Genomic DNA, 17,352 nt, shown 5'->3' with positions numbered 1-17,352 from the left:
CAACAGTACCATTTTTTTTTTAAGATTCTCTATGTAGCGCTTAGCATACAATATTTGTTTTTGTCTTTCTGGCTTATTTCACTCTGTATGACAGACTCTGTCTATCCACCTCATTACATATAGCTCCATTTCATTCCTTTTTATGGCTGAGTAATATTCCATGGTATATATGTGCTACATCTTCTTTATCCATTCATCTGTTGAATGGATAATTTAGACTGGAGTACACGGGGTTGGTGGGGGTGAAGAGGAAGCTGGGATGAAGTGAGAGAGTAGCATAGACATATTTACATTACCAACTGTAAAATAGATAGCTAGTGGGAAGTTGCTGTATAACAAAGGGAGATCAACTCGATGATGGGTGATGCCTTTGAGGGCCAGGACAGGGAGAAAGGAAAGGAATCGCGGGAGGGAGGGGATATGGGGATATATGTATAAATACAGCTGATTCATTTTGGTGTACCTCAAAAGCTGCTACAAGAGTGTAAAGCAATTACATTGCAATAAAGAGCTTTAAAAAAAATCAACCAACAGAGGCCTGTCACATGGTGTGTGCTTAGTGTCCCCTGGTTTCCCTTCCTTAAACAGAAAGGTCCTCCTGGCAAGTTCTCCTGAGGCTGGGGGTGACTCGTGTTAACCTGAAACAAAAAGACGGCCAGATATTTCTCCAGCAAAGGTGGGTTTAGTTGCCATTAGCTCAGAACTGCAACTCGGGGTCTGCGACCATGGCGAGCCTTGGGCAAGGGAAGTAAGGGAAGAAGAACGCCTTTATAGAGGGGCGGATGAAGTCTGGGGATAGAATAAAAAAAGAGTCTGTGGCTTTTCATTGGCTGAGTCCTTGCCAGCAAAGAAGAGGAGTCTTTCTTCTTCCTATTGGGCTTTGCTGTCTTAAGAGGGGGTGAGCGCTCCCCCTTCTGGTCTCCAAACTCTATTTAATTGAGGCTTCAGTTTATTCATTTTTTTAAACCAGTCACAGAGGATTTGGAACAATTTTTTTTAATTTATTTATTTATTTTATTTATTGGCTGCTTGCGTCTTTGTTGCTGCACACGGGCTTTCTCTAGTTGCTGCGAGTGGGGGCTACTCTTCATTGTGGTGCACAGACTCCTCATTTTAGTGGCTTCTCTTGTTGTGGAGCACGGGCCCTAGGCACGTGGGCTTCAATAGTTGTGGCACATGGGCTCAGCAGTTGTGGCTCACGGGCTCTAGAGCACAGGCTCAATAGTTGTGGCACATGGGCTTAGTTGCTCCGTGGCATGTGGAATCTTCCCAGGGCAGGGCTCGAACCCGTGTCCCCTGCATTGGCAGGTGGATTCTTTACCACTGCGCCACCTAGGAAGTCCAGGAACAACTTATTGATGTCATTCTCCTTCCCAGAACTCTTCAAAGCCTCCCCCGGCAAAGACCAGCCCCTCAGCTTGACATTCCGTTCATAATACAGTATCTTATGATCTCTCTGGGTTTATCTCCTGGCCTCACTTTTACCTGTCAATTCTTCCCGCACATTCCTTCACTTCCTGATCTCCAGTCCCTTCCTTATCTCATTTTATGGCCCCTAAAGGGATCTTCCCAACAGCCAGAGAGTTGACCCTGACTCTCTTGCACAAACCCATTCATGGCTCCTTGGTCTTAGTACACTGCAAGCATTTGCCCCAGCACTTAAAGGCACTTAAAGTCCTTCATCACGTCACTGCTATCTACTCATGCATATTCTCCTCTTGCCCCATTCTTCCTTAAACCTTCCATGCTGGTCCATACAAATGTCTTTTCAATTTCAGATCTCTTTCCTGGAGGCCACACTGCCTTGCTTTCATCTGCTGACACCATCTTCTTCTTCAAACCTGAGCTCCTGGACAGATTTGGGTGGAGCGGGTGAACTAAAGAAACAATTCCTACTCCCCCACTGCTAAAATTGAATTAATTAATCTTTTTAAGGAAAACACTAAAGCAAAAATAGCCACAATTTCACTAGCAGCACTGTAGCGTGTGTCCCTACCAATAAGCTTTTTTGATTTTAAGTACCTGAGATTAAACTTTTGATTGCCCTAGCACCCATTTCAGAGACATCCATCTTTTTATTTTCTTTGTTTATTTATTTTACATCTTTATTGGATTATAATTGCTTTACAATGTTGTGTTAGTTTCTGCTGTAAAACAAAGTGAGTCAGCTATATGTATACCTATATCGCCTCCCTCTTGACCCTCCCTCCCACCCTCCTAGAAGTAGATTAATTTAAACTTGAAATGCCCTACCTATCATAAAGTATAATTACAGGGAAGTTATAAGGAAGGAAAAAATTAAAAGGTTGATGCAACTGTTTAACAAACCTAAGTTAATTAGCTAACCAACAACAAACTATGTGGATAGTAATGAAGCTAAATTAATGGAAACTGATAGCTATCTGAACAAAAAAGTGTTATAATAGAAAATACAGCCATCTCAGAATAACACTGATGAGAAGATATGATTCCTGAAAGCATCAGGAATTCTAGCCCACACCTGTGGGGGTGCACGGGCATCAGGAACTTTGAGACATTAACAAGTGTTACCTAGCAACCAGCAGAAACATCCATCTTGAATAAACACATCACCAGCAGTGATTATATACAACCAGGTGGTCCCACCCATGAAGTTCCCTTTTAGAAAGCCATGGGTAACCTAGATAAGTGACCCCAAGTGACCCTGCTTTTCCCTTCTCATGCCCTAATTCTAGTTCTTATGTTTTAAATTTGCCAATAAAGGTCAATCCATGAATCCTAGGGATGACACCCTGTATCCCAGTAAAGGCAGAACCTAAGGTCCACGTTCCCTCTCCCCTTCTTGACTTGGCCCTCGGGTGTTCTGTGTATCTTACAGGACGTGTAAGTGGTAAGCCTTGTTTTTTCCAAGTTCCCTGATGGTTTTTGCTGAAGTGAGTCTTGCAATCATGATAAGAACCACAATGGCCAATCCAGCTACAACATTGGCTCCGGTTGGGGATATGTCTGGGGGGGTGGTGGCTGGCCAGAAGTAGTACAGGCCTAGATGAGTGCCCCCCACACACAAAACAAGCACCCAAACCCAGATAAATTATTTCCTAAGCTTTAGAAAGTGGCTCTGAGGAAAGAAGGGGACAATTGCAGTGTGGTGCTAGGAGGACACTGATTCTCATCATCCTCTACCCAAACTCCATTCTCAGCACCCTAACAAGTGGAGGTGTGACTCTTGTTTTATTAATAACAGTTTAAGTCAATCCGATCAAACCGTGTGCTGAAAATAACAAAATCCTTTGGGGGGAAATAAATGAATAGAAAAAAAAAAATCCCTCATTTTGAAAGTATAGAATACCTGAAAAGACAATGGGAACTTATTAGGTCATGATTTTGAGAAAAGCCTAAACTCAGAGAAATGGGGCAGAATATCTAATCCACAATTCCAAAATTCCCAGTGGCATTTGCCCATACTGACCATGTGAGCTTTGGTTCTGTGGCCTTCTATGGTCTTGGAAATGAAAGTCAAGACTCTGACCCTGCCCAAAGTGGGACATTTCATAAGAGATCATTTCCACATTGAATTGGTATCAGGGTAAGGGTGAGTCAAAGAAAAGCAAAGAAAAGACAATATATGAAGAGCAACCAGAGAAAAAGGCCAATTCCCTTCCAAAGAAGAGCCGTTTAATTGACTGATTTATCAAGCAGCACCATGGACAGCAGAAGAAAGCAAATACTGTCTTGAAATATAACTTTAGAATATAATATACTCTGCAAAGATAGTTCAAAAATGAGGCAGCAATACAATTTAGAACAAATACATGGGGGGTTCATCACCAGTAGAATAACAATAGAAAATCGTTTAAAAACTCCTGACAGCTAAATCCAAAGCTGGAGGCAGGGTAAGTGGACTTTACATTTCCTAATATCTACAGATTATCCAAGAGGGGAGAGAGGTTTTCACTTACTTTAATAAGTTAATTATGCATGCAGTAATTTATGGTAATGACAAGAATAGAATCAGAATGTATGACTTACAAACTAGAAGCCCTTAAAAATATACTTTTAAAGGCTTAGTAAATCAAAGAAGACAAGCATGGAGAGAGAAAATCATGTGAAATTCGTGGCACAAATAGAAAAGAAAATGTAAGGTGGGGTACGTATCTTCACTATAATTGGGTAAATGCTTCAGTTCAAAACAGAGAGTCAGCTTGGATTGTTATTCCAAGTATATACTGTTTACAACATATTGCATCTAAATTATACGTATAGAGAGGTGAAACGTAAAAGCAGACAAAATTGGATACCATGTCAACATTAATTTAAAAAGAAAGCCTTTCTGAAATCCCTCCTGCTTAGGTGCCCTGCTGGCCTAAGGGTCAGGACCTTGGGCCTGTGGACAGGGGTCGTTGGCAGAGTTGGGGGTTTCCTGAACTCATTGCCCAGCTGTGCTCCAGCACCACGGACAGCGTCAACCCCTCAGCCAGGCGCTTGCAGCGTCCGGCACGGGCGTTGGAGTGCCCCCTGGGCCAGATCCCTGAGCTGTCTCAAATGCAGAGGAAAGAGGGCTGGGGAATGGAACTGGTGACCTTCTGTCCCTCAGGACATAGATGCTGGACAGGGGATGGCAAGCTCCTCCTCAGTCTCCACTGAAAACCTCACCACCCTAGGGAAAAGAAGACTTAGCTTCAGAGACACAATGCATTTTTCAGAGGCCAGTGGGTCAACCCCCCAGGGCTGACTTTACCTTCAACCCGTACAGGATTTATTTATTTATTTATTTATTTATTTATGTATTTATTGGCTGCATTAGGTCCTTGTTGCTGTGTGGACTTTATGTAGCCGGGGAGAGCAGGGGCTACTCTTCCTTGCAGTGCTCAGGCTGCTCATTGCGGTGGCTTCTGTTGTTGCAAAGCACAGGCTCTAGGCTCATGGGCTTCAGTAGTTGTGGCTGCTGGGCTCCAGAACACAGGCTCAGTAGTTGTGGTGCAAGGGCCTATGTGCGGCACGTGGGACCTTCCCCAACAAGGAAAGAATCCGTGTTCCCTGCATTGGCAGGTGGATGCTTAACCACTGCGCCACCAGGGATGTCCCAATGGCATCTCATTTAAAATCCCACTTCTTTATTACTGAATTGGAAATTCAATTGCTTTTTAAAATTTGAATTTGCGTCTCATAATCGTGCTCTCTCATTATGCCCCCAAATGTATCTGTATAGACTTTTCAATTTTTCTATGTACATAAACATTTATGAAGGGAAACATCTTTGTTTTGCTATTCTTTCAGTTCTTATACCTGTTATGTATATTTCTTGCCTTACCTGGGTAGAACCTATCTTACTTCATGAAGTATGATGTTTTTTGAAGAAACCCTTTATGTTTCTAAGGAACCTCTCTTTTATTTCCAATTGGCTATGAGTTTTATCCAGAAGACATTTCAAATCATTTGTTCATCTCCTGAGATTTAATGAGTCAAGGATCAATTGTGAAAATAGTAGAGACAGCATATATTTTGGCAAAGGGAATTTAGCATCAGTAATTTATTAAGCAGGTGTTGAGAGGCCAGTTGAGTGTTTCAACAAGGGAACACTGCCTGGTATCCTTGGATGACTCTAATCTAAGGCCCACCTTGAGTTTTTTTCTGCATATATATACATATATACATATATACATATGATAGCTATATATATAGGATATCTATGATATATATATATATGACATTTATATATATATATGATAGATATTGTCATATCTATTTCCATTGAGGTATAAAGATACCATTATGCTACTTTCAGGTGTTTAACATAACAATTTGATATATGTATATATTCCAAAATCTCACCAAATATGTCTCGTTAACAGCTATTACTATATGTAGCTAAATTTTTTTTCCTCGTGATGAGAACTTTTAAGATGTACTCTTTTAGCAACTTTCAAACATACAATACAGTACTGTTAAAAATATTATTATAGTTAATAGTATTATTAAGTATAGCCACGATGATATACACTACATCCCCAAGATTTATTGATTTTATTCCTGGAAATTTGTACCTTTTGACCACTTTTGCCCCTTTTTCCCCTGACCCAACTCTCCACCTCTGGGGACCACCAATCCATTCTCTGTATCTATGAGTTTGCTTTCCTTCTGAGTGTTTTTTAAGATTCCACATATATGTGAGATAGTATGATATTTTGTCTCTCTGACTTGTTTCATTTAGCACCATCACTTCATGGTCCAACAATGTGTTGCAAAAAGCAGGATTTCCTACCCTTTTATGGCTGAGGAATACTCCATGGTGTACACAAACCACGTTTTCTTGTTCATTCATCTATTGATGGACATGTCAGTTGTTTCCATGTCTTGGCTGTGGTGAATAATGCTTCCATGAACATGGGGGTGTGCATATGTTTTCAAATTGTTGTTTTCATTTTTTTAAGATAAATACCTCAAAGTGAAAGTGCTTGATGGTTCTATTTTTAGTTTTGAGGAACCTCCATACTCTTCTCCACAGTGGCTGCACCAAAATTCACGTTCCCACCAACAGTGCAGACAGGTTCGTTTTACTCCACATCCTCACCAACCTTGCCATTTCTTCTTCTTTAATAATCCCAGCTTGTGGTTCACTAGACCACCAGCAGCTGTAAATTCGTGTGCCACAGCTATGTGGAATGTGGCCCTCTGTAGTTCCTGATGTGTCCAGGAATGTTCCCTGCAATACCTGCAGAGTGAGGGGACAGAGCTTATCACCTCTTGTTCACCTGGACCCCACAGCAGGGCCAGTCCTAAGTTCTGTGCAGCCTGACATTGATACAAAATTTGAGATTCCTCCTTAGGAAAAAAAAGTCACTGAATACACTACAAATGTGGCACCCATACACAAAATGGGACACCCAAGCCTTCTGACCCTGAAGCGTTTATAGGAACTGAGAAAAAAAGCCAAATCTTAGAACAAAAGATGCTCCCATATCGCCTATGGATCAGAAAATTCCAAGTGTTCTAGGAGTTGTGAGTCAAGTACTGGGGATGAAGATGAAATATATATATTTCTTACAAGTCAGGGAAACATCTGAGTTTCTTTGAAATAAGAAAACACATTTCATCAATCTCAAAAGCTAATATCCTGAAAACCACAAGAAAAGACAATTCATAAAAATTACAGATGACTTTACTCAGTAGTAAGGCACACCTGTCTGTCATGCCTGCATAACACCTGTTCCCCATACTTTTGGGCTGATCCTCTTTGATTGCCTCCTTGTAGGTGAATTATTGTGTATATTAATAAATACTAATATTCTACTAATAGATATTATCGATTATAGGTATATTCTGTCTAAAATAGAGAGAAGAGCAAAAACATACACTATTTCCACTGGCATGGTTGATGGAAATTTATTTTTATAATTGAAGAAATGAAAAAATAGATAAATAATATCTCTATATAAATATAAAAGAAAATTTCTTTCCATTCCACAGCTTGTTACTGGAGTGTCTAAAATGGTTAAGATCATTGTCCAAATTGGGAAACCTTTATGAAATTTGTTCCCTAAAGAGCAGTGAGATTACAGGTTATTTCTACACATGGCTTGCGCCCTTACTGGTTTGTTTATTTTTAAAAGGCAGTGCAGAGGGAGGTGTCCTTAATTGTGTTTCTGTGAGGTCTAGCCTTTCGGGGTGCCCACTGAATGGGGAAGGGCCTCCCTGTCCTCGCCCTGTTTTGGGTGGGCCTGTGCTCCAAAGCTGGTTCCAGGAGACCCTCAGTTGCATGAAGACCACCACTCCCGTTTGCCATGTTCTGAAAACCCTGCAGAGCAAAGGAGCTTTCCCTGCTCAGCTCTCCTTCTTGGGTTCCACCCTCCACCATATTTGGCTCTGGAAACGTCTTTCCTGCTCCAACTTGAACGGTTTTGAGAACATTTTCACTCTTCTTTTGCAGAATGTTCGGAGTCTTTCTGCCGCAGGGTGGGACCCGCAGATCAGCAGGGCGGGACCCCGCTTCTCTTTTCCGGTTGCGAGGCCCCCTGGGCTACCGCGCTGTGGCCGTGAACATCCCTGGGCAGGTGGTCATTTCAGAGCCACGTCCGGGGAACCCTCTCAACTCTGGGGCCTCAGGCTCTTCCCCTGCAGCCTTGGGCGGGGGGAGCGGCTGGGACGGCAGGACTCGTCAGCCCCCACCCCAGCCCCGCGGCCTGGGGCGTCCAAGTTCCCCTTCTGTGCTTGGCCAAGGCTATCTCTCTGTCACCCACGGGCTTCCTGTTGGGCTTCCTCCGTCCCTCCCCACATTCGGGGCGCTTCCCTCCCCGACGGAGGGACCCTGACCCGGGCTCTGCGCTGGCGGATGCGGACATGGTGCCCCTGCTGCTGCTGCTGGCCCTGCTGTGGGGGTGTGAGTGGGCCGAGGGGGGGAGGGGCGGCACGGGTGGGGGAGGGGCTGGAGCTGCCGCTGAGCCTCTGTGTCCCCCCAGGGTCCCTGCAGGAGGACCGAGGGGTCGAGCTGCGCGTGCAGGAATCAGTGACGGTGCAGGCGTGCGGGGGCGTCCACGTGCCCTGCTCCTTCTCCTACCCGGGAAATTCATTGTATTCCCTTCCCGAACTCTACATCTATTGGTTCCGGGAAGGGGACAACGTAAAGAGTGATGCTGTGGCCACAAACAACCCAAACAGACGAGTGAAGCCAGAGACCAAGGGCCGATTCCACCTCCTCGGGGACCCCTGGAAGAACAACTGCTCCCTGAGCATCAGAGACGCCAGGATGAGTGACAAAGGGGTCTACTTCTTCCGAGTGGAGAGGGGACCTGATGTGAAACACAGTTACAGAGATAAGAGGCTGAATTTGCAGGTGACAGGTATGGCAGGGGGCCCAGGAGAGGACCCTGGGACGTGGAGACCCCAGTGTTACAACAGGAACAGGACACAGAAATCCTCCCTGCTCGGTGTCTTGGGGTTTAGGGGTTCCGAAGAGACACAGGACCCAGGGGGAACTGGCCCTGAGGCACTGGTCCCTCTCGGTCACACTCTCGCTCCCCAACCTTTGGGCCCAGGCATCTCCCTCTCTCCTCCTCAGTGCCAGCAGGGAAACCCAACATCCACTTTCTGGAGCCTCTGGAGTCCGGCCACCCCACAAACCTGACCTGCAGCCTGTCACTAGTCTGTGAAGTGGGGCAGTTTCTCCTGTTCTCCTGGGTGGGGGATGCCCTAGATGAGATGAACAAAAAGACCCTCCACTCCTCGGTACTCACCCTCACCCCAAGGCCCCAGGACCATGGCACCTACCTCACCGGTCGTGTGGAACTCCAAGGAGCTCAGGTGACCATGGAGAGAACCATCCGACTCAATGTCTCCTGTGAGTGTGGAGGGGGGCTTGGTCCCTGAGGGCAGTGCTATGTGTGTGTGTGTGTGTGTGTGTGTGTGTGTGTGTGTGTGTGTGTGTTTGTGTGTGTGTAGACGGTGGAGAGAGAACAAGAGCCAGCTCACTCTTTCGTGGATCTGAGCCTTGGGAGCCTAGGTGGGGACTGGCCATGCACAGCCATTCCCCTTCCTGGTTTCCTTCCTTGGGTGCTGGGTCCATTTCCATCCCACTCCTCACCTTGAAGCAAGGCCATATCTTTCCATCCCAGATGTTCCGTGGAACCTCACCATCAGCATCTCCTTCAGAAATGTCACAGGTAGGGAAGGACCTCTCCTCTCCAGGGCTGCATTCTGCTCCTGGGACCCCCTGCAAGCAGAGAGGTGGGGATTATGGCTTGAATGTGATGAGATATGGGAAGAGCAAGGATAAAAATCACCACCCTCCCTCCCCCACCTCCCATGCACTGGTCCACACACACACATGCAATACACATGTACACACATATATACACATAGAGATACACACATACATGTATACATGCACACACATGTACACCCATACACATACACATACACAACTTCACACACACACAGGCACATACACATACACAGCACACATATACACACTCACTCTCTCCATTCAAAGCCCATTTCACCTCACCATGGTTCTGCTCTGTGATTTTCCACCACCAGAGCCTCGTTAGTCCCAGTTCCTGCTCCTTCACTGAATCAGGTTCCCAAGCCTGGAGGCTCTCAGTTCTCTTTCCACCAAACAGCCCAGGCATGTCCCATTGAGACACAGAGCCTCCCCTGAACAATTGAGGCCCAGACACGGTGGCTTAATGTCCTTAGGGTGTGAAGGTCTTGCCTTGGTACCCACACCGATCCAAGCCAGTGGGCCAGGGGAGGAAAGAGAGAGGCCACCTAAACGCTGGGAAGGCGGGAGGGATGAGACCTCAGCCTCTCCCAGCTAACTTGCTGCATTTTCCCCAAAGCCGTCAAGTTTCTGCAAAACACCTCGTCCCTTCTCATCTCAGAGCATCAGGCTCTGGAGCTGCTCTGTGTTGCTGACAGCAACCCCCCTGCACAGCTGAGTTGGTTCCAAGAGTCCCCAGCCCTGAACCCCATCCCCATCTCCAGCACCAAGTCCTTGGAGATACCAGGCTTAGGAGCTGCAGAAAGAGAATTCACCTGCCGAGCTCAGAACCCTGTGGGCTCCCAGCACGTTTCCATCCACCTTTCTGTGCAGAGTGAGTTGCAGGACAGGTGCTGGGGGTGGGCAGCCTGGTCAAGTGTTTGGGCTGTGGGAGGGGACAGAACTTCACCTCCCTCCTCCTTCCCCAGAAAGTCCCCCTTCCTGCAGCTGTGTGACTGAGGAGCAGCAGGGCTCCTGGCCCCTGGTCCTCACCCTGATCAGAGGGGCCCTCATGGGGGCTGGCTTCCTCCTCACCTATGGCCTCACTTGGATCTACTACACCAGGTGAGCAGAACTGTCCCCCTCCAGGGAAGTCTGGTAAATGGCCCTGGAGTTCCAGGTGGGGCTGAGCTGGCTCATCCTGCCTGGAGACATAGTGTCCGATTCTCTGACCTGAGACCGTGTTGGCCCTGCAGGTGTGGAGGCCACTAGGCAGCAGGGCTGAGAGGTGTGGCTGAGTCTCCCTCCTTCTCAAGATGGGAACCACGTGAGGATGTGGAGCCCAGAGGACAGACGTGGGGACATCACTGTCAGCTTCTTCCTGGAAACACTCGACTCAAACCCTGTCTCATTTGTACCCATGAGTTTATGATTTGTGGAGGTGACTGTGTGATGACACGATGAGTCAATACCATTGAAAAACTTTTATCGCTTACATTTTTCAAGAGTGGCTGGCACATCATGCTGGGCAGGGCCAAAGGGGAAGCACCAGGGTTTGCTCAAGAAGCAGGAGCTGCTGGGAGGAGGCCTTAATTGGGGTTTCCATGGGAAAGGCTAGGCTGGGCAGGGAAAGTTCTTTAGGATCTGCTCATTTGAACAAATCTGGTGGGTTTTGGGCTTCAGGTGTGATGTTTCGTAGTCTATTCCCTGTTGGTGGGTGACTTAGGTTAAGGGAAATATTGGCTTGGTGAGAGAGGGGTAGGTAAAGGGGGTGGTTGGGATTATGGGGCTAAGGATTGATTGGTTTGCATTGGAAAGGTGAGGTCCTGGCAGAGCCCTTTTCTGTCTCTAAGAACTGGCTGACCTTGGGAGGTGGTGTCCTTTACAGGCCAGCAAGGTTTTTTAGATGTTCAGACATCATCAGATACAGTAAATAAAGCATGGTTATTGATTTTGCACCCCCACTGCCTTCACCCTGTTTCTGAAGTGCCTCTCCCCTGCTTCTGCTCTTGGTCCTGCTTCAGCCATCCTCTCCCACCCAGCTCCTTTCTCTGCGTCCCCAGACCTACAAAGGGGCTTCTCCTCTCATGACCCAGAAGTTACCTGTTAACACCTGAGTTACTGGTCTCCAAAACTTCCCTATCAATGTGGACATGCTCACACAGCAGAATCAGGAATAGAGCTCTTCTTCCTCGGTTCCAAGTCACCTACCTCATGATAATTAGCATAAAATATCACAACATTTCATTATTTGAATGTAGTATTAAGCAAGAATAATATAATATAAACATTGATCTTACTGTTTAGTTTTCCTGTGAGCATTTCTAAAGAAAAATTATTTCTTAATCTACAATTAGTTTTGATTGATCTGTTGCAAATAAGGCTTCTTCTTCTTCTCCTTCTCCCTCTTCTTCCTCCTCCTCCTCCCCTCCCCCCCCCCCTCCTTCTTCTTCTTTTTCTTCCCCTCCCCCTCCTCTTCCCCTGCCCCTCCCCATGCCCCTCCCCACCTCTTCCTTCTCCTTCTCCTACTCCTCCTTCTCCACCTTCTACTCCTTCTCCTACTTCTCCTCCTCCCCCTTCTTTTTCTCCGGCTAAGTGTGATGTTATTTCCCCAAGCAGGGATTGAACCCATGCGCCCTGCAGTGGACTGCCAGGGAGGCCCCACAACTAAGGCTTCTTGTTTATTCACTGTTTTTTGATGCCGAACTTAAAGTGAGCAAATATGCAAATTTAAGGAGTACAATTGGATGTTTATGTGTGTACACACCCTGCTTACACCACCAAGTTCAACAAACAGATTCTTTCCACCTACACCTGGTGGTCAGGTCACACTGTCAGAACACAGGGGGTTGGGCTGAGGTAGGAAGGTGGAGGAGCAGTTCTCACATCTCCCCTGGAGGAGAAGGCGGTGGGCAGCTCAGGGGGAGATGTGCTAGGAGGCGAGACAACCTGGAAGGTGAGGGGAAAGGCACCCACGTCTACAACTTCCAGGGAGGACACGGAGCAGCAAAGACAGGATAATTGGGGAGAAATAAACAGGGTCAGGTATGTGGAGACCTGAGACCAGGCTCTCCCCTTTTCTGTCCCAATAGATACGTGTGCCAGTCTTCATGCTTTCTCTCAGTATTAGGGTTATGGGTTATCCATTAAAAATGTTTTATAAGTATAGTTGATTTACAATGCTCTTTTGGTTTCAGGTGTGCAGCACAGGGATTCAGTTATACACACATATGTCCTTTTTCATATTTTTTCCATAATGGTTTATGACATATACCACGATGAATATAGTTCCCTGTGCTGTACAGTAAGACCTTGTTTTTTATTGATCCTATATATAATATATTGGATATATATTAGTATATAGATGTGTTAGTATGTGTCCTACATATCATAGTTTGCATCTGCTCATCCCAAGCTCCCAATCCATCCTTCCCCCAACTCCCCTGCCCTGTAGCAGCCACAAGTCTGTACTCTTTGTGAGCCTGTTTCTCTTTTGGACACAAGTTCATTTGTGTCATAGATTCCACACATAAGTGGTATCACATGTTGTTTGTCTTTTTCTTTCTGACTCACTTCACTTGGTATGAGATTATCCATGTATCAATAATTCACTTCTGGTTTTGCTATAGTTTTTGTCTTTAAAATGGTATTTTACATGTGCCTATTCCTCCAGTTATGTATTGACTGTAAAATATGGTGATGTTGCATGTGTTTCCAAATTTTGTCTGTTTCCAAATAATTTCGATATGAATGTGGTGATGAAAATAGGAGGACTAGCACTATTTTCCTGGTGGGTATGGAAATGCTTCATCATAAGGTAGACGTATATTTAGTTCTAGAAGGTACCATCAGAGTTCTCTTGAGTCGTCAAATGCGTTGACTCGTACATCCCACCATAATACGTGAGCGTTCTGCTCTGTCTATATCCTTAGCAGCACTTGTATTACTTGCATGCTCCGTTTTCAGCCTTGCAATCCATTTGTAGAATGTCTCATTACTTTTTAAAAAACTAAATTTATTTATTTATTTATTTATTTATTTATTTATTTATTTTATTGGCAGTGTTGGGTCTGGGTAGTTGCACACAGGTTTTCTCTAGTTGCAGCGAGCGGGGGCTACTCTTCATTGTGGTGCGTGGACTCCTCATTGTGGTGGCCTCTCTTGTTGTGGAGCACGGGCTCTAGGCACGTAGGCTTCAGTAGTTGTGGCACATGGGCTCAGTAGTTGTGTTTCATGGGCTCTAGAGTGCAGGCTCAATTGTTATGGCACACGAGCTTAGTTGCTCTGTGACATGTGGTATCTTCCTGGGGCAGGGATCCAACCTGTTTTCCCTGCATTAGTCTGAATGTATATTAATCCCAAATCCCTAATTTATCCCTTTAAATTGTGAGTCCTTTAAGTTTCTTTCCCCGCTTTTCTCTTTCTTCTTTGCGTTGCAGGAGTCTAATTTTTTATTTTATGAAATCCTCCTGTTAGTCTTTTCATTTATAGATAGTGCTCTTCCTCTCCAATTATGAAACCTTTGTATATCTCAATATCTTTTTAAAACTAAAGTATAGATGACATATAAATATATGTCAGTTTCGTGTGTAGAACAGAGTGATCTACCACCAAATACATTACAAAATGATCACCCCAATGGGTCTAGTAACCTTCTGTCACCATATAAAATGATGGCAGTATTATTGCCTATATTCAATTGCTGTAGCTTTGTAATATAGTTCAAACTCAGGGAATGTGATCCCTCCTGCTTTGTTTTTCTTTCTCAAGATTGTGTTGGCTATTTGGAGTTTTTGGTGGCTTCATACAAATTTGAGGATTATTTGGTCTACTTCTGTGCAAAATGTCATAGATATTTGAACAGGGATTGCATCAAATTTATAGATTGCTAAGGGTACAGTGGACATTTTCACAATATTGATTCTTACAGTCTATGAGCATGGTAAATCTGATGATTGATTTCTTTATGTCTTCTTCAATTTCTTTCATCAATGTCTTATACTTTTCAGAGTACAAGGTCTCTTGTCTTTGGTGAAATTTTTCCTGAGTGCTTTATTCTTTTAGATGCAACTTTACATGGGAACGTTTTTAAAACTTTTCTTTCTGATAGATCTCTTCCTGCATTTCTCCATCATTAAATACAAGCCTATTTTGTGTAAGTGTTGGGGACAGCAGGAGAAAGTGGTCCTTGAGGACAGGAAACAGCTTGAATCAGATATCAGGTATCATGTTGCAAAAACTCACCCTTCATTCTCACCATAGAAAGTCTTTTCCTGGGTGTCTGTCTCTGTTGCCCAGGCTGCTGGGGCCAAGAGGCATCTCCCAAATCCTCATCCCAATGTCAGGGGTCCTGAACTTTCAACAACGCTTCCTCTCTGCTCCATAAGAGGGAACCTCCTGGTTCGCATTACTTTATTATCCAATGTCATTTTACTTTCCTCTTCATCTCATCCTCCAGAAATTTACATATCCAAAATATCATTAGTATTTTCATGTCATGTGAATACCACCTCAATAAAATATTTCTCTTAATTTGTTTTTTAAAATATATGTATGATATACACACTCCTTTCACTCATATGAAGTCTGTAACTTTCTTGAATTGGAAATGGTTCCTTCATTTCTCCAGTTTAATTGTTTGTATTATTTTTCTTTAATTAGGATGGGCATTGTGTCCCTGAGGTGAACTAGTCTGGCCTAGTCCCTGGCCTTGGTGCCCAGATTTCCTGGCATAGGTTATGGGGAAAGTTTCCTCTTCTACCCTTCTCTTTCTCCCTTGTGGCTTCTGGCTGCAGTTTCCTCCCCTCTCAGCTACCCCATCTCTTTCTGACTCCCAACATCCAGGACAGCGTATGTGGGATGAGGGGAATGAGGCTGTCTCTGGACAACATGTGAAATCTCCAGCTTGAGAGTAGCCTCTAGTGTCACTGGTACGAAGGCCAGAGGATACTTGATTCTATATCCTGGTGCACATGGGAAACATTTTCTCTAGATGAGTCACTCTCTGATAAAAACATAATGTGAGCTTCTTATAGGAGCTCTATGTGTTATTTAAATTTCTAAATGCCATTTTAAGAAAAAAATTTAAAGGTGAAGTTAATTTTAACAATATATGTTATTTAACCAATATATCAAAAGTCTATTGTCACATAGAAAAGAGACCTGTGGTTGCCAAGGATGAGGGTGTTTGGGGAAGGATGGATTGGGAGTTTGGGATTATCAGATGCAAACTCTTATATATAGAATGGATAAACAAACAGGCCTTCCTGAATAGCACTGGGAACTATGTTCAATATTCTGTGATAAAACATAGTGGAAAAGAATGTGGAAAAGTATGTATACATAGATATATGTATCACTGAATCAGTTTGCACTACAGCAGAATATAACACAACTCTGTAAGTCAACTATACTCAAAGTAAATATATATAACTATCATCTCAATTTGTAATCATACAATTTTAATGTGGTAGTGTGATGTGATTAATATCATGAAATATATAATTAGCCTTCTTCCTGTTTGTGGCACAGAGCTTATAAAACCCGTGGCATTTCCTAAGTGCTGAGAGTAAAGATGTCTTGTCTCATGTTAACTCAGCAATTTTTGGGAAGTATGTATGGATATGGACTGGTTGCTCAAGAATCCAACGATGTGATTAGAGGGACAGAACTATCATTTCTACCCCCTTAACCTCTGGGAAGAGGAGAGGAGCTGAAAGTTGGATCAGTAACCAATGGCCAATGATCCAATCAATCATGCTATGTAATGAAGCCTCCATTAAAAGCCAAAAAATGTGCAAGTTCAAAAAAACTTCCAAGCTTGAAAATAGTAGAGATAGTATATATTTTGGCCAAGGGAATTTAGCATAAGTAATGTATTAAGCAGGTGTTCAGAGGCCAATGGAGTCTTTCAACAAGGGAACACTGCCTGGTATCCTTGGACCACTCTAATCTAAGGCCCCACCTTGAGATTTCTTTATAGTTATATATATAGTTATATATATATATACACACACATATATATGATTGATATCATATATATGATAGTTATATATATACGATAGATATTTTCATATATTTATTTCCATTGAGGTATAAAGATAACATTATGCTACTTTCAGGTGTTTAACATAATGATTCCAAAAAGCTCACCAAATGTCTCCTTAACATCTATCAGTATATACAGCTAAAATTTTCTCCTTGTGAGGAGAACTTTTAAGATGTACTCTTTTAGCAACTTTAAAATATACAACACAGTATTATTAAATATATTATTATGGTTAATAGTATTATTATGTATAATCACGATGATATACATTACATCCCCAAGATTTATTGATTTTATTCCTGGAAGTTTGTACCTTTTGACCACTTTTGCCCATTTTGCCCCTGACCCCAATCTCTACCTCTGGGAACCAGCAATCACTTCTCTATATTTATGAGTTTGTTTTACTTCTGTTTTTTTTTTTTTTTAAGATTCCACATATATGTGAGATAGTATGGTATTTTCTCTCTCTGACTTGTTGCATTTAGTGCCATGCCCTCATGGTCCAAACATGTGTTGCAAAAGCACGATTTCCTTTTCTTTTATGGCTGAAGAATACTCCATGGTGTACACATACCACATTTTCTTCATTCATTCACCCATCGATGGACATGTCAGTAGTTCCCATGTCTTA

General features: G+C 43.8%; 1 protein-coding gene across 1 annotated transcript; it reads left to right on the top strand.

Annotated features, from left to right (window-relative positions):
• The first annotated feature begins 8,316 nt into the window (after nucleotides 1–8,316).
• On the top strand, nucleotides 8,317–10,945 carry LOC130838145 (sialic acid-binding Ig-like lectin 14). Its single transcript, XM_057710899.1, has 7 exons — nucleotides 8,317–8,356; nucleotides 8,436–8,816; nucleotides 9,035–9,313; nucleotides 9,588–9,635; nucleotides 10,314–10,568; nucleotides 10,663–10,798; nucleotides 10,930–10,945. The coding sequence occupies exons 1-7, from the start codon at nucleotides 8,317–8,319 to the stop codon at nucleotides 10,943–10,945; spliced, it is 1,155 nt and encodes a 384-aa protein (XP_057566882.1).
• Nucleotides 10,946–17,352: the final 6,407 nt, after the last annotated feature.

This window comes from Hippopotamus amphibius, chromosome 16 (genome assembly GCF_030028045.1).
Source record: "Hippopotamus amphibius kiboko isolate mHipAmp2 chromosome 16, mHipAmp2.hap2, whole genome shotgun sequence".
NCBI lineage: Eukaryota > Metazoa > Chordata > Mammalia > Artiodactyla > Hippopotamidae > Hippopotamus > Hippopotamus amphibius.
Note: the sequence above shows the minus strand (reverse complement) of the source record. Positions and strands in the feature narration are given on the sequence as shown.

Excerpts from the sequence above, each read along its gene's own strand:
- LOC130838145 (XM_057710899.1), top strand. The coding sequence starts at position 8,317 with ATGGTGCCCCTGCTGCTGCTGCTGGCCCTGCTGTGGGGGT. Across the intron at positions 8,357-8,435 it reads GCTGGCCCTGCTGTGGGGGT|GGTCCCTGCAGGAGGACCGA; the intron begins GTGAGTGGGCCG and ends GTGTCCCCCCAG. Across the intron at positions 8,817-9,034 it reads GCTGAATTTGCAGGTGACAG|TGCCAGCAGGGAAACCCAAC; the intron begins GTATGGCAGGGG and ends TCTCCTCCTCAG.